The sequence below is a fragment of the Salvelinus sp. IW2-2015 genome, unplaced genomic scaffold, assembly GCF_002910315.2.
Source record: "Salvelinus sp. IW2-2015 unplaced genomic scaffold, ASM291031v2 Un_scaffold1899, whole genome shotgun sequence".
NCBI classification, from domain to species: Eukaryota; Metazoa; Chordata; class Actinopteri; order Salmoniformes; family Salmonidae; genus Salvelinus; species Salvelinus sp. IW2-2015.
Genome location: NW_019943260.1, coordinates 95,116 through 120,543, shown reverse-complemented (window position 1 = coordinate 120,543; position 25,428 = coordinate 95,116). Strand labels below are relative to the sequence as shown.

Genomic DNA, 25,428 nt, shown 5'->3' with positions numbered 1-25,428 from the left:
TTGTTTTTACCCTAAATAACTCTTAATTCCCAAGATCGATTTTCAATAGATGGATCTGCCAAGGCCTTACCACCAACATGAGTGCAGTTCCCAATAGGCCTATGTCAACCTTTTCGGGATGGACTGACTCTATGATCGTAATGCACTCTTTCAAAACAATCAATCGAACTTTCAAGGTACCAAACCAATATGTATTTTTGAAGCTTCAGCTCTGGAGTTGTGACTTATTACCTTCTATCTCATAATAAAAGTCACATTATCTGAAAGCTACACAGCCTCCCTCGATATTCAACAGCATCCAAACCACCAAGCGTCCTCATTTGTGTCACCTAAGCAGCGTGGAAAGGACAGAGGGCGCTTCATCCCAAACGGCACCCCATTCCCATTATAGTGAATAGCTTTGGGTGCTCTGGTCAATAGTGGTGCACTATGGAATAGGGTGCTATTTGGGACACGCATAGGGGCAGGTGGGAAAGTGCCTTTTATCCACTGATCCACATGCTCAGTATAAAAAGTAGAAAAGATGACGCCACGCCGACGTTAAGACATTAATGTTCCCGACCACAGGTGTTCACTGCAGAGGGAGTCCTGCCAATTAGGCTTCTCTCTCCCCTTCTCCTGGTGGGTTCCCCTAGCAATTATGCAGGATTACACCTGATGGGTTCCCCTGGCAATTAGGCAGGATTACACCTGATGTGCCCCTTTTAATGAGTTATATAACTGTCTGTGCTCCTTCSTAGCTGGATTACTTATGGGGAGCTGAAAGGGCCATCTTGTGGTGGTGTGGGAATAGAGTGGGGTGACTTGCACGCACACAGACGTGCACACACACACACCGGCCCAACAGAAAAATGGAAGCTATTCTATTGTATAGTATTCTATTACATTCCATTCTCTGAAATGGAAAGATGGAACAGTTCAAATCTCTCACACATTCCTATACTTTACACAAAAGCCCTAAAAAGGCAATACATAGACATTGAGCATCCTAATAGTTGTATATCTATCCTCTCTTGCCCTCTTTTTCCAACGCATAATACAATGCAAAACTTAACCATAAGGCTCTGCTCTGTTTATAATGGCTTAATCTATTCCTCAACTATTCTTAATGTCTGTCATTCTGCAGATTGCGACAGCAGGGGAGATGAGTCTGATTCTGTTTGACAGAGTGGTTTCACACAATGACCYTTCAATCGGTTCTTTCAGMCCACCTGGTATAAGTGGCGTGGTCTATCATGGGAGAACGATAGCTAGCCTTGGGAGAAAATGGAGTTACCATAGCCTTTGACCTGCCTCATTTCTAGAACTGTGTAGGAGAGGTGTAGAGATTAGTCTCTCACCAATGGGATGTTAATAAATGTATGTCGGTTGGGATGTTTGCTAAATGGCATACAATGAGTGTACAAAACATTAGGAACACCTGCTCTTTCCATGACAGACTGACCAGGTGAATCCAGGTGAAAGCTATGATCCCTAATTGATGTCACCTGTTAAACTCACTTCAWTCAGTGTAGATGAAGGGGAGGAGACAGGTTAAAGGAGGATTTTTAAGCTTTGAGACAATTGAGACATTTTTATTTTACCTTTTATTTATACAGGTTTTTTCTCATTGAGATAATATCTCTTTTCCAAGAGAGACCTGGTCCAATAGCAGCAGGGGGAACAACGTTTCAGACAAAACGACTTGCATACACTAACACAACATTAAACAAAACTATAAACACACATACAGTACAACAATTACATATTACATTAAACACAAACATCTTGACTAAAAACAGCTAGCCTAAAAACAATTACACTCTTCTACGATATATACATCGATCAAGTGTTTAAACTCCACCAACYKAACTAGATCATCACATTTTAAAATGTTCAGGAGAGAATTCCAGGACCACGGTGCTAAGTAACTAAAACTATTTCTACCATGACCTGTTCTAATATTTGGTACTGTTAGAAGCAAATCAGAATGGGACCGTAATTGATATTTATTTACTGACCTGACTAAAAAAGAACAGAGATAAAATTGCATTTTACCCAATATGGCCTTATAAATCAGTGTATACCAGTGTTTAAGCCTACGCGAGGTCAATTATTGTAGAGATCACGATGATGTGTTAGACGTTTCTGATTTTGTAATGAACCTGAGGGCTGTATGATACACTGAATCAAGTGCTCTCAGGGTCGTGGCTGAGGCCTGCATATATATATATATATAACATCTTTAAAATCTAAAACCGACAGTAATGTACATCGTACCAGCTTCTTCCTGGCCTCAAAAGAAAAACAAGCCTTATGCTGGTAATAAAATCCTATTTTCAGTTTGAGCTTCCTTGTCAAGTTCTCTACATGCACAGCTTCAATAGATTTATTTTTTCTTTCCCCTAATTGTCATCTGACCCTTTTTGTTGAAGATGAACCCACACACCCAAATATTTGTACACTTTAACTTGCTCTATAGTATGTCCAGCCAATGTAGCAATGACATGATTTTCACATGGATTGTGTATGTGTGCTATTCATAGGGTCAATGGGCAAGACAAAAGATTTAAGTGCCTTTGAAAGTTTGTGTTGGGAACTGCAACGCTGCTGGGTTTTTCACGCTCAACAGTTTCCCCTGTGTATCAAGAATGGTCCACCACCTGAAGGYCATCCGGCCAACTTGACACAACTGTGGGAAGCATCAACATGAGCCAGCATCCCTGTGGAATGCTTTCGATACCGCGTAGAGTCCATGCCCTGACGAATTGAGTCTGTTCTGAGGGCAAAAGGGGGTGCAACTCAATATTTGGAAGGTGTTCCTAATGTTTTGTACACTCAGTGGATATGCTATATACAGTGCATTTGGAAAGTATTCAGACCCCTTGACTTTTTCCAAATTGTTACGTTACAGCCTTATTCTCAAATGGATTAAAAAATATATATATATGTATTTCCCTCATCAATCTACACACAATACCCCATAATACCCCACTGTTAGCTTGTTAGCATCGGCCTGCTAACTGTCTGAATCGCCGTGTCCCCAGTCAGCCCAACCACTCACTGGACCCATATGTTCACTTGGCTACGCATGCCTCTCTCTCTAATATCAATATGCCTTGTCCATTACTGTCCTGGTTAGTGATTACTGTCTTATTTCACTGTAGAGCATCTAGCCCTGCTCAATATGCCTTTACCAACCATGTTGTTCCACCTCCTACATATGCGATGACATCACCTGGTTTAAACGTCTCTAGAGACTATATATCTCATCATTACTCAATGCCTAGGTTTACCTCCAATGTACTCACATCCTACCTTACATTTGTCTGTACACTATGCCTTGAATCTAAGGCTATCGTGCCAAGAAACCTGCTCCTTTTACTCTCTGTTCCGAACGTGCTAGACGGCCAGTTCGTATAGCCTTTAGCCGTACCCTTATCCTACTTCTCCTCTGTTCCTCTGGTGATGTAGAGGTTAATCCAGGTCCTGCAGTGCCTAGCTCCACTCCCCAGGTGCTCTCATTTGTTGATTTCTGTAACCGTAAAAGCCTTGGTTTCATGCATGTTAACATTAGAAGCCTACTCCCTAAGTTTATTTTACTCACTGCTTTAGCACACTCTGCCAACCCGGATGTCTTAGCCGTGTCTGAATCCTGGTTTAGGAAAACCACCAAAAACCTCCATTGCTAACTACAATGTTTCCCGCCAAGATAGAACTGCCAAAGGGGGCGGTGTTGCAATCTACTGCAAAGATAGCCTGCAGAGTTTTGCATTACTATCCAAGTCTGTACCCAAACAATTCAAGCTTTTACTTCTAAAAATTCACCTTTCCAGAAACAAGTCTCTCACTGTTGCTGCTTGCTATAGACCTCCCTCTGCCCCCAGCTGTGCCCTCGATACCATATGTGAATTGATTGCCCCCCCATCTATCTTCTGAGCTTGTGATACTAGGTGACCTAAACTGGGACATGCTTAACACCCCGGCCATCCTACAATCTAAGCTTGATGCCCTCAATCTCACACAAATTATCAATGAACCTACCAGGTACAACCCCAAATCTGTAAACACGGGCACCCTCATAGATATCATCCTAACTAACTCGCCTTCCAAATACACCTCTGCTGTTTTCAATCAAGATCTCAGCAATCACTGCCTCATTGCCTGCATCCGTAATGGGTCTGCGACCAAACGACCACCCCTCATCACTGTCAAATGCTCCCTAAAACACTTCTGCGAGCAGGCCTTTCTAATCGACCTGGCCGGGGTATCCTGGAATGACATTGACCTCATCCCGTCAGTAGATGATGCCTGGCTATTCTTTAAAAGTGCCTTCCTCATCATCTTAAATAAGCATGCCCCATTCACAAAATGTAGAACTAGGAATAGATATAGTCCTTGGTTCACTCCAGACCGGTCTGCCCTTGACCAGCACAAAAAATCCTGTGGCGTTCTGCATTAGCATCGAATAGCCCCCGTGATATGCAACTTTTCAGGGAAGTTAGGAACAAATATACACAGGTAGTTAGGAAAGCTAAGGCTAGCTTTTTCAAACAGAAATTTGCATCCTGTAGTACGAACTCAAAAGTTCTGGGACACTAAAGTCCATGGAGAATAAGAGTACCTCCTCCCAGCTGCCCACTGCTCTGAGGCTAGGAAACACTGTTACCACCGATAAATCCACTATAATTGAGAATTTCAATAAGCATTTCTCTACGGCTGGCCATGCTTTCCACCTGGCTACCCCTACACCGGTCAACTGCCCGGCACCCTCCACAGCAACCCGCCAAAGCCCCCACCATTTCTCCTTCACCCAAATCCAGATAGCTGATGTTCTGAAAGAGCTGCAAAATCTGGACCCCCACAATTCAGCCGGGCTAGYCAATCTGGACCCTCTCTTTCTAAAATTATCTGCGGAAATTGTTGCAATCCCTATTACTAGCCGGTTCAACCTCTCATATCATCTGAGATTCCCAAAGATTGGAAAGCTGCCGCGGTCATCCCCCTCTTCAAAGGGGGTGACACTCTAGACCCAAACTGCTACAGACCTATATATATCCTACCCTGTCTTTCTAAGGTCTTCGAAAGCCAAGTTAACAGATCACCGACCATTTCGAATCCCACCGTACCTTCTCTGCTATGCAATCTGGTTTCATGACTGGTCATGGGTGCACCTCAGGCACGCTCAAGGTCCTAAACGACATCATAACCGCCATCGATAAGAGACATTACTGTGCAGCCGTATTCATCGACCTGGCCAAGGCTTTCGACTCTGTCAATTACCACATTCTTATTGGCAGACTCGACAGCCTTGGTTTCTCAAATGATTGCATCGCCTGGTTTACCAACTACTTCTCTGATAGAGTTCAGTGTGTCAAATCGGAGGGCCTGTTGTCCGGACCACTGGCAGTCTCTATGGGGGTGCCACAGGGTTCAATTCTCGGGCCGACTCTCTTCTCTGTATACATCAATGATGTCGCTCTTGCTGCTGGTGATACTCTGATCCACCTCTACGTAGACAACACCATTCTGTATACTTCTGGCCCCTCATTGGACACTGTGTTAACTAACCTCCAGACGAGCTTCAATGCCATACAACTCTCCTTTCGTGGCCTCCAACTGCTCTTAAATGCAATTAAAAATCAATGCATGCTATTCAATCGATCACTGCCCGCACCTGCTCGCCCGTCCAGCATCACTACTCTGGACGGTTCTGACTTGGAATACGTGGACAACTACAAATACCTAGGTGTTTGGTTAGACTGTAAACTATCCTTCCAGACTCACATTAAGCATCTCCAATCCAACATTAAATCTAGAATCGGCTTCCTATATCGCAACAAAGCATCATTCACTCATGCTGCCAAACATACCCTCGTAAAACTGACCATCCTACCGATCCTCGACTTCGGTGATGTCATCTATAAAATAGCCTCAAACTCTACTCAACAAATTGGATGCAGTCTATCACAGTGCCAACTGTTTTGTCACCAAAGCCCCATATACTACCCACCATTGCGACTTGTACGCTCTTGTTGGTTGGCCCTCGCTTCATACTCATCGCCAAACCCACTGGCTACAGGTTATCTACAAGCCTCTGCTAGGTAAAGCCCCGCCTTATCTCAGCTCACTGGTCACCATAGCAGCACCCACTCATAGCATGCGCTCCAGCAGGTATATCTCACTGGTCACCCCCAAAGCCAATTCCTCCTTTGGTCATCTTTCCTTCCAGTTCTCTGCTGCCAATGACTGGAACGAACTGCAAAAATCTCTGAAGCTGGAGACTCATATATCCCTCACTAACTTTAAGCACCAGCAGTCAGAGCAGCTCACAGATCACTGCACCTGTACATAGCCCATCTGTAAACATCCCATCTATCTACCTACCTCATCCCCATACTGTATTTATTTATTTATCTTGCTCCTTTGCACCCCAGTATCTCTACTTGCACATTCATCTCTACACATTCTACCATTCCATTGTTTAATTGCTATAATGTTAATTACTTTCCACCTGGCCTATTTATTGGCTTAACTCCCTTATCTTACCTCATTTGCACACACCTGTATATAGACTTTTTGTTTTCTTTTGTTCTACTGTGATTATTGACTGTATGTTTTGTTTATTCCACGCGTAACTTGTTTTATGTGTCGAACTGCTTTGCTTTATTCTTGGCCAGGTCGCAGTTGCAAATGAGAACTTGTTTCTCAACTAGCCACCTGGTTAATAAAGGTGAAATAAAAAAAATAAAAAAAATAATGACAATGCAAAAACAGTTTTTTTTATCAAATTTGGCAAATTATATATAAACCCCCCCCCCCCCTGAAATATTACATTTACATAAGCATTCAGACCCTATCGTACTTTGTTGAAGCACCTTTGGCAGTGATGAAAGCCTCGAGTCAAATCAAATGTTATTAGTCACATGTGCCGAATACAACAGGTGTAGACCTACAGTGAAATGCTTACTTACGAGCCCCTAACCAACAATGCAGTTTAAAAAAATACGGATAAGAAATAAAAGTAACAAGTAATTAAAGAGGAGCAGTAAAATAACAATAGCGAGACAATATACAGGGGGGTACCGGTACAGAGTCAATGTGCTGGGGCACCGGTTAGTTGTACATGTTGGTAGAGTTATTAAAGTGACTATGCATAGATGATAACAACAGAGAGTAGCAGCGGTGTAAAAGGGGGAGAGGGTCAATGCAAATAGTCTGGGTAGCCATTTGATTAGGTGTTCAGGAGTCTTATGGCTTGGGGGAAGCTGTTTAGAAGCCTCTTGGACCTAGACTTGGCGCTCTGGTACCGCTTGCCATGCGGTAGCAGAGAGAACAGTCTATGACTAGGGTGGCTGGAGTCTTTGACAATTTTCAGGGCCTTCCTCTGACACTGCCTGGTATAGAGGTCCTGGATGGCAGGAATCTTGGCCCCAGTGATGTACTGGGCCGTTCACACTACCCTCTGTATTGCCTTGCAGTCAGAGACCGAGCAGTTTCCATACCAGGCAGTGATGCAACTAGTCAGGATGGTGCAGCTGTAGAACCTTTTGCGGATCTGAGGACCCATGCCAAATCTTTTCAGTCTCCTGATGGGGAATAGGTTTTGTCATGCCCTCTTCACGGCTGTCTTGGTGTGTATGGACCATGTTAGTTTGTTGGTGATGTGGACACCAAGGAACTTGAAGCTCTCAACATCCTCCACTGCAGCACCGTCGATGAGAATGAGGGTGTGCTCTGTCCTCTTTTTCCTGTAGTCCACAATCATCTCCTTTGTCTTGATCACAGTGAGGGAGAGGTTGCTGTCCTGGCTCCACACGGCCAGGTCTCATCGTTGTCGGTGATCAGGCCTACCACTGTTGTGCCAACGGCAAACTTAATGATGGTGTTCGAGTCGTGCCTGGCTGTGCAGTCATGAGTGAACAGGGAGTACAGGAGGGGACTGAGCACGCACCCCTGAGTGGCCCCTGTGTTGAGGATGTGTTGTTACCTACCCTTACCACCTGGAGGCGGCCCGTTAGGAAGTCCAGGATCCAGTTGCAGAGGGAGGTGTTTAGTCCCAGTGTCCTTAGCTTGTTGATGAGCTTTGAGGGCACTGTGGTGTTGAATGCTGAGCTGTAGTCAATGAATAGCATTCTCACATAGGTGTTCCTTTTGTCCAGGTGGAAAAGGGAAATGTGGAGTGCAATAGAGATTGCATCATCTGTGGATCTGTTGGGGCAGTATGCAAAWTGGAGTGGGTCTAGGGCTTTTGGGATAATGGTGTTGATGTGAGGCATGACCAGCCTTTCAGGAGCACTTCATGGCTACAGATGTGAGTGCTACTGGTCGGTAGTCATTTAGGCAGGTTACCTTAGTGTTCTTGGCACAGGCACCATGTTGGTCTGCTTAAAACATATTGGTATTACAAACTCGGACAGGGAGAGTTGAAAATGTCAGTGAAGACACTTGCCAGTTGGTCAGCGCATGCTCTCAGTACACGTCCTGGTAATCCATCTGGCCCTGCGGCCTTGTGAATGTTGACCTGTTTAAAGGTCTTACTCACATCGGCCGCGGAGAGAGTGATCACACAGTCTTCCGGAACGGCTGGTGCTCCCATGCATATTTCAGTGTTATTTGCCTCGAAACGAGCATAGAAGTAGTTTAGCTCATCTGGGCGGCTCGTATCATTGGGAAGCTCTTAGTTGTTCCCTTTGTAGTCTGTAATGGTTTGCCAGCCCTGCCACATCCGACGAGCGTCAGAGCCGGTGTAGTACGATTCGATCTTAGTCCTGTATTGATGTTTTGCCTGTTTGATGGTTCATCGGAGGGCATAGCGGGATTTCTTATAAGCTTCCGGGATAGAGTGCCGCTCCTTCAAAGATAGAGTGCCGCTCCTTCAAAGCAGCAGCTCTAGCCTTTAGCTCAGTGCGGATGTTGCCTGTAATCCATGGCTTCTGGTTGGGGTATGTATGTACGATCACTGTGGGGACAATGTCATCGATGCACTTATTGATGAAGCCAATGACTGATGTGGTGTACTCCTCAATGCCATCGGAGGAATCCCAGAACATATTCCAGTCTGTGCTAGCAAAACAGTTCTGTAGCTTAGCATCTGCTTCATCTGACCACCTTTTTGTTGATTTAGTCACTGGTGCTTCCTGCTTTAATTTTTGCTTGTAAGCAGGAATCTGGAGGATAGAATTATAGTCAGATTTGCCAAATGGAGGGCGAGGGAGAGCTTTGTACGCGTCTCTGTGTGGAGTAAAGGTGGTCCAGAGTTTTTTTTTCCCTCTGGTTGCACATTTAAAGAAATTTGGAAAAACGGATTTAAGTTTCCCTGCATTAAAGTCGCCGGGTATTAGGAGCACCACCTCTAGGTGAGCGTTTTCTTGTTTGCTTATGGCGGAATACAGCTCATTCAATGCTGTCTTAGTGCCAGTCTCTGACTGTGGTGGTATGTAAACAGCTATGAAAAATACTGATCAACTCTGTAGGTAGATAGTGTGGTCTACAGCTTATCATGAGATACTCTACCTCAGGCGAGCAATAGCTCGAGACTTCCTTAAATATCGGGCACCAGCTGTTATTTACAAAAATACATAGTCTGCCGCACCTTGTCTTACCAGTCGCCGCTGTTCTATCCTGCCGGTACAGCGTTTAACCAGCCAGCTGTATGTTGATAGGGTCGTCGGTCAGCCACGACTCTGTGTAGCATAGGATATTACAGTTTTGAATGTCCCGTTGGTAGTTTAATCTTTCATGTAGGTCATCGATTGTATTTTCCAAAGATTGCACGTTTGCTAGCAGAATGGAAGGATGTGGTGGTTTATTCGATCGCCTACGAATTCTCAGAAGGCAGCCCGCCCTCTGGCCCCTTTTTCTCCGCCTCATCTTCACGCAAATCATGGGGATCTGGGCCTGTTCCTGAGAAGGAGTATATTGTTCGCGTCGGGCTCGTCAGACTCATTAAAGGGAAAAAAGGATTCTGCCAGTCCGTGGTTGGTAATCGCAGTCCTGATGTCCAGAAATTATTTTCGGTCATAAGAGACGGTAGTGGGAACATTATGTTCAAAATAAGTTTAAAAAAACAAGTTACAAACAACGCAAAAAAACAAAACAAAAATCACAATCTGTTGGGGACACGTAAAACGTCTGCCGCCTTTTCCGGCACCATTTTATTGAACAGGAGGACAAATAATCTTGGGTATGATGCTACAAGCTTGGCACACCTGTATTTGGGGAGTTTCTCCCATTCTCTACAGATTATCTCGAACTCTGTGAAGTTGGATGGGGAGCGTTGCTAAACAGCTATTTTCAGGTCTCTCCAGAGATGTTCAATAGGGTTTAATTCCGGACACTGGCTGGGCCACTCAAGGACATTCAGAGACTTGTCCTGAAGCCACTCCTGCGTTGTCTTGGCTGTGTGCAGGGTCGTTGTCCTGTTGGAAAGTGAARCTTTGCCTCAGTCTGAGGTCCTGAGCCCTCTGGAGCAGGTTTTCATCAAGGATCTCTCTGTACTTTGCTCCGTTCTTCTTTCCCTCAATCCTGACAAGTCTCCCAGTCCCTTCCGCTGAAAAACATCCCCACAGCATGATGCTGCCACCACCATGCTTCACCGTAGGGATGGTGCCAGGCTTCCTCCAGATGTGACACTTGGCATTCAGGCCAAATAGTTCAATCTTGGTTTCATTAGACCAGAGAATCTTGTTTCTCATGGTCCGAGAGTCATTTTGGTGCCTTTTGGCAAACTCAAAGCAGGCTGTCATGTGCCTTTTACTGAGGAGTGGCTTTCGTCTGGCCACTCTACCATAAGGGCTTGATTGGTGGAGTGCTGCAGAGGTAGTTGTCCTTCTGGAAGGTTCTCCCATCTCCACAGAGTAACTCTGGAGCTCTTTCAGAGTGACCATCGGGTTCTTGGTCACATCCCTTACCAAGGCCCTTCTCCCCCGATTGCTCAGTTTGGTCGGGCGGCCAGCTCAAGGAAGAGTATTGGTGGTTCCAAACTTCTTCCAATTAAGAATGACGGAGGCCACTGTGTTCTTGGGGACCTTCAATGCTGCAGACATTTTTTGGTACCCTTTCCTTGATCTGTGCCTCGACACAATCCTGTCTCGGAGCTCTACAGACAATTCCTTTGACCTCATGGCTTGGTTTTTGTCTGACATGCACTGTCAATTGTGGGACTGTTTGTAGAAAGGTGTTTTTCTTTTCTAAATCATGTCCAATCAATTGAATTTACCACAGGTGGACTCCAGTCAAGTTGTAGAAACAGCTCAAGGATGGTCAATGGAAACAGGATGCACCTGAACTCAATTTTGAGTCTCATAGCAAAGGGTCTGAATACTTCTTTAAATAAAGRATTTATGTTTTTTATTTAATACATTTGCGAAAATGTCTAAAACAGTTTTAGATTTATCATTATTWGTTATTGTGTGTAGATTGAGGAACGCTTTTTATTTCATCCATTTTAGAATAAGGCTGTAACAAAGTGGAAAAAGGGAAGGGTTCTGAATACTTCATGAATGCAGCACCAATAGAGATTTTGGAAGCCACCCTTTGCCTTGATGACAGCTTTGCACARTCTTGGCATTCTCTCAACCAGCTTCACCTGAAATGCTTTTCCAACCGTCTTGAAGGAATATGTTGAGCACTTGTTGGCTGCTTTTCCTTCACTCTGCAGTCAAACTCATCCCAAACCATCTCATCTGGTTGAGGTCGGGTGATTGTGGAGGCCAGGTCATCTGATGCAGCACTCTAACGCTCTCCTTCTTGGTCAAATAGCCCTTACATAGCCTGGATGTGTGTTTTGGGTCATTGTCCTGTTAAAAAACAAATGATAGTCTCACTAACTGCAATCCAGATGGGATGGCGTATCACTGCAGAATGCTGTGGTAGTCATGCTAGTTAAGTGTGCCTTGAATTCTAAATTAATCAGACAGTGTCACCAGCAAAGCACCATCACACCTCCTTCATGCTTCACGGTGGGAATCACACATGTGGAGATCATCCTTTCACCTACTCTGCGTCTCAAAGACACAGCGGTAGGAACCAAACATCTGATATTTGGAATCATCAGACCAAAGGACAGATTTCCACCGGTCTAATGTCCATTGCTTGTGTTTTTTGGCCCAAGCAAGTCTCTTCTTATTATTGGTGTCCTTTAGTAGTGGTTTATTTGCAGCAGTTTGACCATGAAGGCCTGATTCACACAGTCTCCTCTGAACAGTTGATGTTGAGATGTGTCCGTTACTTGAATAATGTGAAGCATTTATTTGGGCTGCAATCTGAGGTACAGTTAACTCTAATGAACGTATCCTCTGCAGCAGAGGTAACTCTGGATTTTCCTTTCCTGAGAGCCAGATTCATCATAGAGCTTAATGGTTTTGCGACTGCACTTGATGAAACTTTCAAAGTTCTTGAAATTTTCCGGCTTGACTGACCTTCATGTCTTAAATTAATGATGGACTGTTATTTCTCTTTGCTTATTTGAGCTGTTCTTGCCATAATATGGACTTGGTATTTTACCAAGTAGAGCTATCTTCTGTATACCACCCCTACCTTGTCCCAACACAACTGATTGGCTCAAACGCATTAAGAAGGAAAGAAATTACACAAAATGTACTTTTAACAAGGCACACCTGCTAATTGAACTGCATTCCAGTTGACTACCTCATGAATCTGGTTGAGAGAATMCCAAAACTCTGCGAAGCTGTCATCAAGGCAAAGGGTGGCTACTTTGAAGAATCTGAAATATAAAATATATTTGATTTGATTAACACTTTTTTGGTTACTACATGATTCCATATGTGTTACAATGTAGAAACTAGTAAAAATAAAGAAAATCCCTTGAATGAGTAGGTATGTCCAAACTTTTGACTGGTACTGTATATATACACTGAGTGTACAAGTCATTAGCAACACCTTCCTAATATTGAGTTTGCACCCCTTTTTTGTTCTCAGAACAGACTAAATTGGTTGGGACATGGACTTTACAATTTGTCAAACGTTCCACAGGGATGTTGTCCCATGTTTATTTATTTTTATTCCAGACWCTGAAATTGCTCCTTCTGATATTTCTTTATTTGTACTCTTGTATGTGTGTATTTTCTTGTATCACTAGGTGTTGTTACTGCACGTTGSAACTAGAAGCAGGAGAATTTCTCTGCACCTGTTATAACATCTGCAAATCTGTGTACACGACCAATAAACTTTGATTWGATTTTTGTGTGTGTCCAGACCAATTAGATTCATGGAAATCACAGGTTACGCGGGCCGGGCATGACGCACGTCTACAAAGAAAGCAGAGTGCTTTCCATGGGTCAACCGCAATTCTTCACTTTCCATGGGGCAACCAGAGCAGGCTCAGCTTGCCCGGCTGCCATAAATTGTCCACTTTCACGTACACAACGGGGATGAACCAGAAAGATCAGTTTTAGGCTAGACCTACTGGAATTCTTTACAGTTTTATTGTTTTCCTAAATGTTCAGTTCACTTGCCTCAGGCAARAGGGCAACCCATGAGGTTCCTGCTACAAGTAGGTTCTGAGTTTTACCTAGTTACATCAGGAAGAAGCGATCTCTGTYGTGCCACCTCTGCTCCTAGTCTCTCCTCTCCTGTTTGAGTCTTATGTGTGATTGACTGACCCAACAGGATTAGTGGGCTAATTACAGCTTTTGAGAAAGAGAGAGAGAGTGGTGGAGACGAAAGGAAGATGGAAAAGGAGGACAAAAAGGAGGACAAAACAGGCGAAGAGGGAGGGCAATGAGGAAGAAAATTTAGGAACACATTAGAGGTACAACACACCCACTTTAGAATGTTATTAGTTGACACAGGGAAAACTTTATTTTACGGTATAGACATTAGCAAGAATTTACTCCAAATTACACTAAAAAGATAATTACATAGTAAAAAGCTATGAATTACAAGCACCAGTAGATTAAGATGCGTCAATTGCTGACTTTGCATTGGTGTGGGACTGCAGTTGTCTAAAACTGGCCTTTCTCTTCCATCCCTTCCTTTCCCCCAACCCCACTAACCTTCCTTTCCACCACCACCCACTAACCTTCTCTTTCTCATCCATCCCTTCCTCTACCCCCACAAACCTTGCACCTAACAACTTATGAAAAATGTATGATGATGGCTCAGATCACAATCAATGTCTTACCTCTCTCTCTCTGTCTCTCTCTCTTTCTCTCTGGGAGACTCAGCACTTCGTACTGCAGTGGTCCAGGACCAGCAGAGGGAGTTCCTATTACATCATAAATGTTGCTAACTGAAATCTGATCTGAGAATAACATTAACGGGAAGGAGGCACCAGGAAGAGGGGAAAGGAAAGAAGGGCGGGATAGATCAAAAAGTTCCGTCTGTGAAAATTGTGGATTTGCTAAGGGCGTGGTCTGTTGTGGTGTGTCTTTGCACACCCTTGCGAGTGTTTGCGTGGTGTGTGTGTCAGGTCTTTCTTGCCTCTGGCATTGAATAGTCCTGGTGTAGTGCCTGGTTTGCTTTGTTTACAGATTGTGAAATTTGGCTCACTTATGGGCGGGCTYGTTGAAAAGTTCAAAGGTTGATGACTGCTCAGTATAACTTGGGAGACTAGTCTCAGCCAGGGAAGGAACTTTCACCCACACCACACGGTAAGACTGCTAGCCTTACACTTTTCTCTATACCATGTCTAGAGTTCTTACCTGTCTCTCATATGGATTCCTTTGGATGTTAGTGATTGAGTGTGAGTGTGTGTGTATACTCGCACAGCTGGTGTCTGGGTTTGACTGCACACTTGTTTGTGGGAGGGGTGTTTTTGTATACATACTATATGTGTGCCTTGAAGTGCAGAAACTGAGTGGGTGGAAAACACATWCTGGTATATCAGCTGTTYCATTTCCTGCTTGCCTGTTTGTCCGGAATTTAGATTTCCCTTGCTCTCTGGCACAGTGAAGACAAACAAAGTGGGTCTGTTCATATGACAYAGTGTTAAAGTTCAGGACACGTTATATGACAGAGGGTTCAAGACACGTTATATGACAGAGGGTTGAAGTTCAGGATGTAAACATTGTTGTCAGTGTATGGTGACACCATGGTGGATTTATACAATATGAGCTCTGAGAGCCATTTTATATATTTATGATAGAACATTTGAGAAACACCATTCTCTATGAAAATAGCTTTATTCTATTCAGTTGGTTTCCATAGAATGTGCCATGCAGAAAAAATACATTAGGAGAAGCCACTTATAGATTACAGCACAGCCATTCTGGAGAGCTTGGTTATGTAGGCTTTTGCTCTAACCTTGATTCAGCTAATCAATGTCCTGGTGAGCAGCTGATGTGTAGAATCATTTATGATAGATTGGGATTAGAGTGAGGGGAAGTGAGAATAACATGGAGAAAGACGGACAGAGAAAGACAGAAACCTGAAGATGATTCCCCTGCTCTTACAATGACCCAGTGACACAAAAAACAGTGATATGATATCTGAGTCATATTTTTTAACTGTGGATGAGTAACATACAATGAATAGAAGCTATGAGGTCAGGCCTTTAGTTTCCTGCATAGAATAGTTTTACAATGGTTGTTACCTAAATGCAACTTGAATTTAATTCATTTATCTAACTAGGCAAGTCAGTTAAGAACAAATTCTTATTTTCAATGACAGACTAGGAACAGTGGGTTAACTGCCTGTTCAGGGGCAGAACAACAGATTTGTACCTTGTCAGCTCAGGGACTTGAACTTGCKACCTTTCGGTTAATAGTCCAACGCTCTAACCACTAGGCTACCCTGCCGCACCAATTGAATTCATGTAAACATTACAGTTTTGAAAACAAAGTTTGTCCAAAAAAATCTGCCTCCTGGCACAATTTATCACAGGTATGGGGTAAGTTGAGCCGTGGGACAGGGTAAGTTAAGCCACCTACACATTTCTGTACTGAATGAAATATAACCACTACCTTTTTATAAGACCATATTTATCTTAATTTGCCAAACACAATTCAACATAATCACTTTTTTGTCTTTTAATAATTGTAAGTATCTTTTAACACAGGCTRAACACCTAACAAACGATTGTAACACGTTTAACACTCATTGTTACCTCATATCCCAGTGATAATGCTTTGGATTACGCATAGGAACTAATCACTTAAATTTGGTCAACTTGCCAATGGCTCAACCTACCCCATGGTCATTTCATGRTAGGTTTACGGACCTCCTATTGAAGCTTATAGAGACCCCAACTGATGAATAGAATTATCTTAAAATMATCTACTTTTGTTTAGATAAGCGTCATGAAACCTTTAACACAAAACATTTATTTTACTTCGTGAAAATATGTTTTTTGGAACAAACTMTTGGTTTCTTCCTTCACAGACTCCATGAAATGATGACCTCTTCCTAAATACTTTGTCAAATTATTAATTTTGTGTATGGTTTCCTAGAAACACCGGTGGCTCAACTTACCCCTTTGGCTCAACTTACCCCACTATCCCCTACCCATTGTTTCAAATAACACCGCTGACCCTCACTAGCTTGCGAAAACTGTAAAGGTTGGTGCATTCATAGTTAATGAATGACATTTGCAGAGTGCGAGAAAGAAACGCCTGTATCTAATCTGCTTTAGTGCAACCATTGTTAATGGTAAACAGCTTGGATGCTAACAATGCTCCTTAACTGGAATCTAAACAATTATAACTTAACCCTACCAAGCCTCAGTTCATATAGTAAACCTGGACCAAGGAGCCCATGAGGAATCACTTAACCACCCCAGGGGACATCGGAACCAGAAGAAGTAATGGTCTTATTGAGGAGAGTTGTCCATAGTAGACTGTGAACATAATAGCCGGGAATACCTTTAGGGCCTCTGGGGTTATTTAGGGCATTGTCTGACTCTTGTACATGTAATGAGCAGAGGTGGCACCACAGGTCCCAGAGTGGTGGTTCAATTTTATTTTCTTCCTGATTGTAACCGGGTAAAACTCTGGAACCTTGTCTGGGGGAAGTGAACTGAGCAACCGGGCAAGTTTAGCCTGCTGTAATGTTGCCCCAGGTGATTTATTTAGGCTGAAAACCACAAAACTGTAATGAATTACGGTAGGCCTCGCCTAAAACGTGTCTTTCTAGTTTACACCCATTGTTTAAGTGAAAGATTAACAATGTATGGAATTCATAGCTAGGGGTGCTAAAGGGTGGGGTGCTGAGGGTGCTGCAGKACTGGCTGCTAAAATAAAAAATGTGTTTTAACAATGAACTAGGCCTCTTGCTCCTGTATGAGAAGACAAAAATACTCATCAGCAGATCATTACGTTCATTAAACTAAATCAGAAGTGGTGAAAAGTGCTGAGGCAAATGTCTGCTCACCACACTACCATGGCCCTGGTAATGAGTAATGCGATAGAGAGCTCAAAGATGTCTATTTGCTTACACTTTGGTTATTATTTTACTATACGTCTCGTTCTCTCTCTCTTTCTCTCTGGCCAGCAGATGGAGCCAGTCTCTCTCCCAGCGCAGTCCCGCGTCGCCCTCTGCGGCGGCACCCATGGCAACGAGATGTCGGGCGTGTATCTGGTGAGGGAGTTGCAGAGGCAGAAGCTGGAGAAGGTAGGGTCGGCGACCTTGACCACAGTCATATCCAACCCGCGTGCCGTCCAAATGTGCAAGCGATACACCGAAGTGGACCTCAACCGTTGTTTCACCGACGCCATACTCAGGTAAAGGTTGCCATAAGCACAAATTAAACTACACATGCAATCAGTGTGATCCATCAAGGGATAGTTCACCACAACTACAAATGTATTATATCTTCTTACCACTTTACCTGTTGGCAAATGAACTATGCAGGTGTGAACTGTATGAATCAAAGACAAGATCTTACAATGCATTGTAAAGAGACAAGGAAGCATACACAAGATAACTTCCAAATAAAATATCCCTCCACCGTGGAGTCAGTAAATTAACAATGTGGTCATGGCAACATTTCCAGATAACTTTGGATATTGTTTTGGAATATTCTGAACCTTGCAGCCTGGGCTGTTATGTGCCTGGCTACCAAGGCCACTACTTATCTGAACAGTCTATTAAAGTTTTTGCATTTATGGGACTATATCATAATTCATATTCATTCTCAGTACTTATTGATACTCAAGATTTACTCAACCCTACAGAGCTGAAGGGATGACATCCCAAAGAGTTGGTGGCATTTATTTCCTCCTCTCAGTCTCTCACCAGCAAAGACGAGTAGTTGGTATTCTCCCATGCCAAGGCGATACACCTTTCTTCTAGTNTCTCTCTCTCTCTCTCTCTCTCTCTCTCTCTCTCTCTCTCTCTCTCTGTGTGTCTGTCCGTCCGTCCGTCCGTCCAGCAGATGGAACCAGTCTCTCTCCCAGCGCTGTCCCGCGTCGCCCTCTGCGGCGGTACCCATGGCAACGAGATGTCGGGTGTGTACCTGGTGAGGGAGCTGCAGAGGCAGAAGCTGGAGAAGGCAGGGTCAGCGACCTTGACCACGGTCATATCCAACCCGCGTGCCGTCCAAGTGTGCAAAAGATACACCGACACGGACCTCAACCGCTGTTTCACTGACGCCATACTCAGGTAAACGTTGCCATAAGCACAAATGAAACTGTACATGCAATCAGTGTGATCCATAAAGGGATCGTTCACCTCATCTACAAATGTACAAGTATGGACCTGTCGGAAAATGTACTATTCAGGTGTGAACTGTATGAATCAGAAATGAGATCTTACAACTATGTAAAGAAGCCAATAACTACACAATGCGTTGTAAAGAGACATGGAAGCATACACACTATAGCTTTAATGTAATATATCCCTCCACCGTGGAGTCCGTAAATTAATAATGTGGTCATGGCATGGATATTGTTTTGGAACATTCTGGATCTTGCAGCCTGGCCTGGTATGTACCTGGCCACCAAGGCCACCACCTATCTGAACAGTCTAGTCCAGTTTTTGCATAAATGGGACTATATCATAATTCATATTCATTCTTGGTACTTAATTGATACTCCAGATTTACTCAACCCTACATAGCTAAGGGATGGCATCCCAAAGAGTTGGTGGCATTTACTTCCTCATCTCAGTCTCTCACCAGAAAAGATGAGTCGTTTGCATTCTCCCATGCCAAGGAGATGCACCTGTCTCCCTTCTCTCTCACTCTCTCTACGTCCCTCCCCCTCTCTCTCCCTCCCTAGTTCACCTGTGACGGACGCCACCCCGTACGAGGTGAGGCGAGCCCAGGAGCTGAACACTCTACTGGGGCCCAAGGGCAGCGTGGGGGCCATGGACCTGGTGTGTGATCTCCACAACACCACAGCCAACATGGGCCTCAGTCTCATCTCCTGCTCTGACCAAGACTGTGTCATTCTGCACATCTATAGACAAATCCAGGTGACCAGAGTTTCAATTCAATGAGGATTAAGGACAAGGGAAAGTGATCCAAGACCTGATCCTTGAAACAACGTCCCCTTGTCCTTAGTTGTACTGCCAGCCCCCAATGTGGGCCATCAAATAGGCTCCCTATGTTACTTTGTTTCCGTGCGAGGGAATTAAGATCGATCTTCTTTGGACACTGTGTTAACTAACATCCAGACGAGCTTCAATGCCATACAACTCTCCTTCCGTTGCCTCCAACTGCTCTTAAGTGCAAGTAAAACTAAATGTGTGCTCTTCAACCGATCGCTGCCCGCACCTGCCCGCCCATCCAGCATCACTACTCTGGACGGTTCTGATTTAGAATATGTGGACAACTACCAAATACCTAGGTGTCTGGTTAGACTGTAAACTATCCTTCCAGACTCACATTAAGRATCTCCAATCCAAAATTAAATCTAGAATTGGCTTCCTATACAAAGTGTCCTTCACTCATGCTGCCAAACATACCCTCGTAAAACTGACCATCCTACCGATCCTCGACTTCGGGGATGTCATTTACAAAATAGCCTCAAACTCTACTCAACAAATTGGATGCAGTCTATCACAGTGCCAACTGTTTTGTCACCAAAGCCCCATATACTACCCACCATTGRGACCTGTACGTTCTCGTTGGCTGGCCCTCGCTTCATACTCGTCGCCAAACTCCCTGGCTCCAGGTCATCTATAAGTCTTTGCTAGGTAAAGCCCCGCTTTATCTCAGCTCACTGGTCACCATAGCAGCACCCAACCGTAGCACGCGCTCCAGCAGGTATATCTCACTAGTCACCCCCAAAGCCAATTACTAATTTGGCCGCCTTTCCTTCCAGTTCTCTGCTGCCAATGACTGGAACGAACTGCAAAAATCCCTGAAGCTGGAGACTCATATCGCCCTCACTAGCTTTAAGCACCAGCAGTCAGAGCAGCTCACAGATCACTGCACCTGTACATAGCCCATCTGTAATATAGCCCATCCAACTACCTCATCCCCATACTGTATTTATTTATCTTGCTCCTTTGCACCCTAGTATCTCTACTTGCACATTCATCTTCTGCACATCTATCACTCCAGTGTTTAATTGGTATARTGTAATTACTTCGCCACCATGGCCTATTTATTGTCTTACCTCCCTTATCTTACCTCATTTGCATACACTGTATATAGACTTTCCCCCCTTTTTTTCCTACTGTATTATTGACCGTATGTTTGTTTATTCCATGTGTAACTCTGTGTTGTATGTGTCGAACTGCTTTGCTTTAATCTTGGCCAGGTCGCAGTTGTAAATGAGAACTTGTTCTCAACTAGCCTAACTGGTTAAATAAAGGTAAAATAAAAATCTGTTTTAAAGGGAAAGTGGATGGTTAATCTGACTGTTGCTGCCATTGAGACAATATGCTGGTTGGAAGAATTGCTGTCTGGAAGCGGAAGGAAATTATTCTGTCTGTTGCTGTCTTTAACCACGTTTCCATCCAAGTTTTTATGCGAGTAAAGTAGCATTGTGTAAAAAAAAAAAAATCGTGACAGCTGCGATGGAAACAGGAAGTTTCAGTACAATTTATCAATGTTCCTTCGATATGGTGGGATCTTTTTGTGTCCCCAAAAAATATTATAGTAAAGAAATGGCGGTGGAAACAKCTTTAATGCGCAAATATTGATATAATAACATCATGTATAAGTACACTTGGAGTCACACGGTGATATGGTGTGGTCCTCCACTACGACTCGGGAAACTATGCAGTTTATTAGGTTACAGATGGTGAAAGTGCTTGATGCTCCTTTCCAATAAATATCGAGAGCCTTATTCCGGTGACATGATGATCGATGCTTGACTGCCGTTTGTTTTTTATTTGTCATTCTTATCKATAATAACCTTAACGTAGACTAGCCTACCCACATAGCCTATCCGCACTGTATCTGCGAGCTGTTGTGCGCTGCGGTTTGCTAGAGCGCGAGTGCCAAGAACATTTGCTATTTAACGCAACAGTTTTTTTTCCGAGTTTAAAACGTGATGGAAACACATTGCGAAAAAGTACAACGCGCACAAATGTTTTATCTGCAACAAGTCCATTTGGTGGAAACACACCACTGGTGGGAAAATTTGCATATTTTCTTTATGCAGTTTTTAGAATATTCGTATGAAAATCTGTTCCCAATTGAATGSAAACTTAATTTAGCTGTCTGGACTGATTGGAGTGTATAATTTCAACATGACTCTATTACTGTCTTAAAGTGGAAGTGCATGCACCATCTGACCTGGTTTCTGTGAGAAGGGCTTCATCTGACTGCTATAATCTGGGTCATATGGGAGTGTAAAGTGTTAATATGCTGTGTTCTCAGAGGAAGATAACCTCAGTGCCAGTGAGGTTTATCCTGCTGGATCTACCACTAGCTGATGCCTACTCTCAGGACTCCCTGGGCAAGCATGGCTTCTGTAAGTGCTTGTGCTGTGTGTTCATAGGAAACTCGCCATGCAATCTTCTTCCTGTCATAGGAAACCAGTGTTTTTCTGTATGTTTTTCCCATTTACATGACAAATGTATTCATTCTAATGCTGTCACTCCACAGCGATAGAGGTGGGACCTCAACCCCATGGTGTGGTCAGAGCCGACATCTTCAACATCATGAAGGAGGCGGTCGACCAGACACTAGATTGGGTCCAGTGCTTCAACTCAGGTACTTGAACTCCCATCGACSGTAAACATTGCTGACCCCTCACATCCCCTACACACAGAATACACAACCCTTGATCATCGCTACCTGGCCTACAGCCTTGGTCAACAACAGGAATAGCATTAACATCATTCATACCTACAAGCATCTAGCTCCCACGTACCAGGAACATATACAATTAGATTTCCTTCATGCACAAGGGCCTACCATTCAACACTATGCTGTTAGTCTTCACGGCATGTGTGGTTATTGTATTTTGCATATTTTTTCCTATCTTGTGTACTCGAATTGGCCTGTGCTCTTGTATATAATGTATATGTATGTATCAAGACAAGTTCCCTTTCAAGAGAAATTACAATTTTGATTCAATTCTGGTCATTAACCTAATACAAACCATCATCTTATCTCTACCAGGAAGTGCCTTTGAAGGTGGCGAGGTGGATGATGTGTACACCTTCGTGAAGAGTGTAGACTACCCAAGAGACCCAGAGACCAATGAAATCACTGCTGCCATACATCCCCAACTACAGGTTCAGGAACCTTCTGCCCTTGTATTTAATTGAATCTTCCTGCAGTTGGTTAAAGTCCTGTAAATGAACCCTTCAATGCATAGCTGCTGGAAGCAGCTGCAGCACCCCCTGATAAATTGAAATACTTTTGCCATAATTAGGCAACAAGAATAAAATGTTTTCTCCTAAAGTTATATTACTCCTGTCTGAAAAGACATAAATTAAATAATTCTAAATACTAAACCAGAGTGCATAATTTAGCCACAGAGGATAAATAGCTTCTAACAAATAGCTGTAGATTAAGTGTTGTACACTATCAATGGCTGCCAGTTCTGACATGAATGGGAACTGTCATTTTTGGATTATATTTTTATGGTTGGTTGCAGCTGCCAGTTTGCCTACCACAAATTTCAAAATATAATTTCGAGAAAAACGTAGGCCTACCGTCTGAAAAGTAAATGCCTGCTGCTGAAAAATCCGAAACAACTTTTTTGAGTGATTCTGAGTGAACAGCACTGTTTTTCAAAGTAATTTATCTTGAGATATTGTCACGAGCTCATCGGCCATCACCAGTGAGTAGCCTATTCTTCATCATTGGGTGAATCAGTGTCACTGGGAAGTTTATMTTGTAGCATGTACTGTATACAGTATACTACATATCAGGGTTTCCGATCATGACAATTTGACGCCGGACAAGTAGTTGGGAAGGTTTTTATTTATCGGACATTTGAGAAATTTACCAGTAGTCCATATGCATTGGGTGCTTAACCGATTAGAGCGTCCACCCACGCAGCCAACGCCAACAATAAACTATGGATAATGGCCAAATTAGCCACATTTACATGTCCTTAAAAACAGCCTATGACAAACTCTATTCATTTTGTTTCCATGTTTAGCATAAGCAAAACTTCATAGCATATTGTTTTTTAGTTTCCTAAAACAATAATTGTCCACCTGACGGTTCAGCTGCCAGAGATTTGTACGCTAAATGCATCAGGGCATTGTATACGCTCAGGTGTCCACTACGATATTAATATTTAAAAATAGACATAAAGGAAGAGAAGCTTAAGCCTAGCCCCAGAGAGAGAGATATGCCGGCGGCATGCTACGATACCGACATGCATTTCTTTGTCCTTGTCAGATAGGCTACCGCGTCTGCTATACAGATATAGGCGTACAGGAGGCGAATTCGTTATTTTACTCTTATAATATTTTTTTGCAAAGATAAACATTATATTGTTAGATTATAGGAGTAACTCTGGTAGGCCTAAAACTTTTTTTTCCTCACCTCAAGTTCAACTGTCAGGGTCAGTTGGAGCGCCGTATTGCACTGCCTTCATATCATAGGCCTGCAACATTTTATTAGGGCAATATCAAAAGTAAGTCAAGCCATTGTTTATAGGGAAAATATGAGCAGAATATTATATCAAAGCAGACACAACATTACAGAAAATGGCTCAACAGAATGAAACAAAACCTTCACAGAAGATTTAAACAGTCTATATTGCAGAAATAACCAAGAAAGGCTAGTGCCTACCGTACTCAACACATGACAGCTATAGGCTAAAGATATTTATTTGACAAAAGTTACTTATAACATATCTTAAGTTAAATACAGAGCACATAATTAAAAAGAAAGATCAAACTTAATTTAGCCAACATAAATGTCTCAGCAGAATGAAACAAAATGCATTTAGCATATTTCAAGAATTGGTTTAGATGAATAAATTAGGGCTACAATAATATGCAGTAAAGATAAATTACATTCTTATAAATACAACAAAAAAATGAAGTTCCAAAATTGCATCCTACCTGAATAGCATGCTGCACTGTTCAGACACATCAGATGATACGGTGTCCCGTAAAGCTGAATTGGGCACCTTCTAAAGTAAACAACTCCCATGTGATCTTAATKTTTTTGACCTGTTGCATTGACATACAATTATGTACAAAATGTCCCAAATTTCCCCACTGTGTCTCTTACAGCCTGTTTTGAGTTCAGTGTGTACTGGCAGCTATTGTTCCACAGGAAGCTTATCTTAAATCACAAACAACAGACGACTTAAACACGAGAGCAGTGGACCAGGCCTTGAGGAGTGAGCGGCCTCTAATTTAATATCAATCCCAATGCTCAATCTTCTTCAAATTACTAAGATATTGGATTGCTATCTGAAAGCCAATTACCATTCACTTTGTTACTTTCACTAGTCTCCATAATCTGTTTCCTTCAACTAGGACTCCCTTCTTCCCAACAGGAAGACTTCTCAATCTACTACTTATACACACTGATCACTCTCAAGCAACATTCTGCTTTCCCCCCTATTAGAAGGTTTAAAACAAAACAAATGATAACATTCTCCATGTTGGAAGGCATTGTTTTCATTTTAGTATACCTTCACAGCATAGACCTAGTACATTATCTAAATGCAAAGCATGCTGATGTGAATCTTTCTCCCCAGGACCGTGACTTCTGCCTCCTCCATCCGGGAGATCCCATGTTCCTGATGTTTTCTGGGGAGATAGTGAAGTACGAAGGGGTAGAAGTCCTCCATCCCTACTTTGTGAACGAGTGTGCATACTATGAGAAGAGTATTGCATTCCACCTGGCACGGAAGATGACACTCACTATCCCCCCCTTGCAAGTGAAGAGAGATTGATGAAGGTGGAGGGGGAGGATAAGAGAGACAATCTGAAGAGCGGGAGAATTAAAGGGAAAACACGCACAGAACCTTAATAAGCACTTACTAGTCTAACCTCATTGTCAATTTATTTTTAGTCATCACCAAATATCCTCAGGAATACTGTATGTGAAAGGATGCACGGTTCAATGCAATAATCCAGTATTTCAATTAAACATGTCCATTTTCTGTTTAA

At 43.1% G+C, this 25,428-nt stretch overlaps 1 protein-coding gene across 5 annotated transcripts in view; it reads left to right on the top strand.

Moving 5' to 3' along the window:
• Positions 1-25,428, top strand: part of LOC112072352 (N-acyl-aromatic-L-amino acid amidohydrolase (carboxylate-forming) B) — a 27,715-nt gene extending 2,287 nt beyond the window's left edge. The window contains exons 1-7 of one of the 5 annotated variants that reach the window (XM_070439759.1): positions 11,976-11,985; positions 17,431-17,660; positions 19,158-19,353; positions 21,713-21,806; positions 21,941-22,048; positions 22,460-22,575; positions 25,014-25,428. In XM_070439759.1, the coding sequence (XP_070295860.1) occupies positions 17,434-17,660; positions 19,158-19,353; positions 21,713-21,806; positions 21,941-22,048; positions 22,460-22,575; positions 25,014-25,211 (939 nt within the window). In that variant the 5' untranslated portion in view covers positions 11,976-11,985; positions 17,431-17,433 and the 3' untranslated portion in view covers positions 25,212-25,428. Of the gene's footprint in view, positions 1-11,975; positions 11,986-14,357; positions 14,595-17,430; positions 17,661-18,313; positions 18,541-19,157; positions 19,354-21,712; positions 21,807-21,940; positions 22,049-22,459; positions 22,576-25,013 lie in introns of those variants that run through there. The other 4 variants (XM_024139753.2, XM_070439761.1, XM_024139754.2 and 1 more) reach the window with 4 other exon arrangements.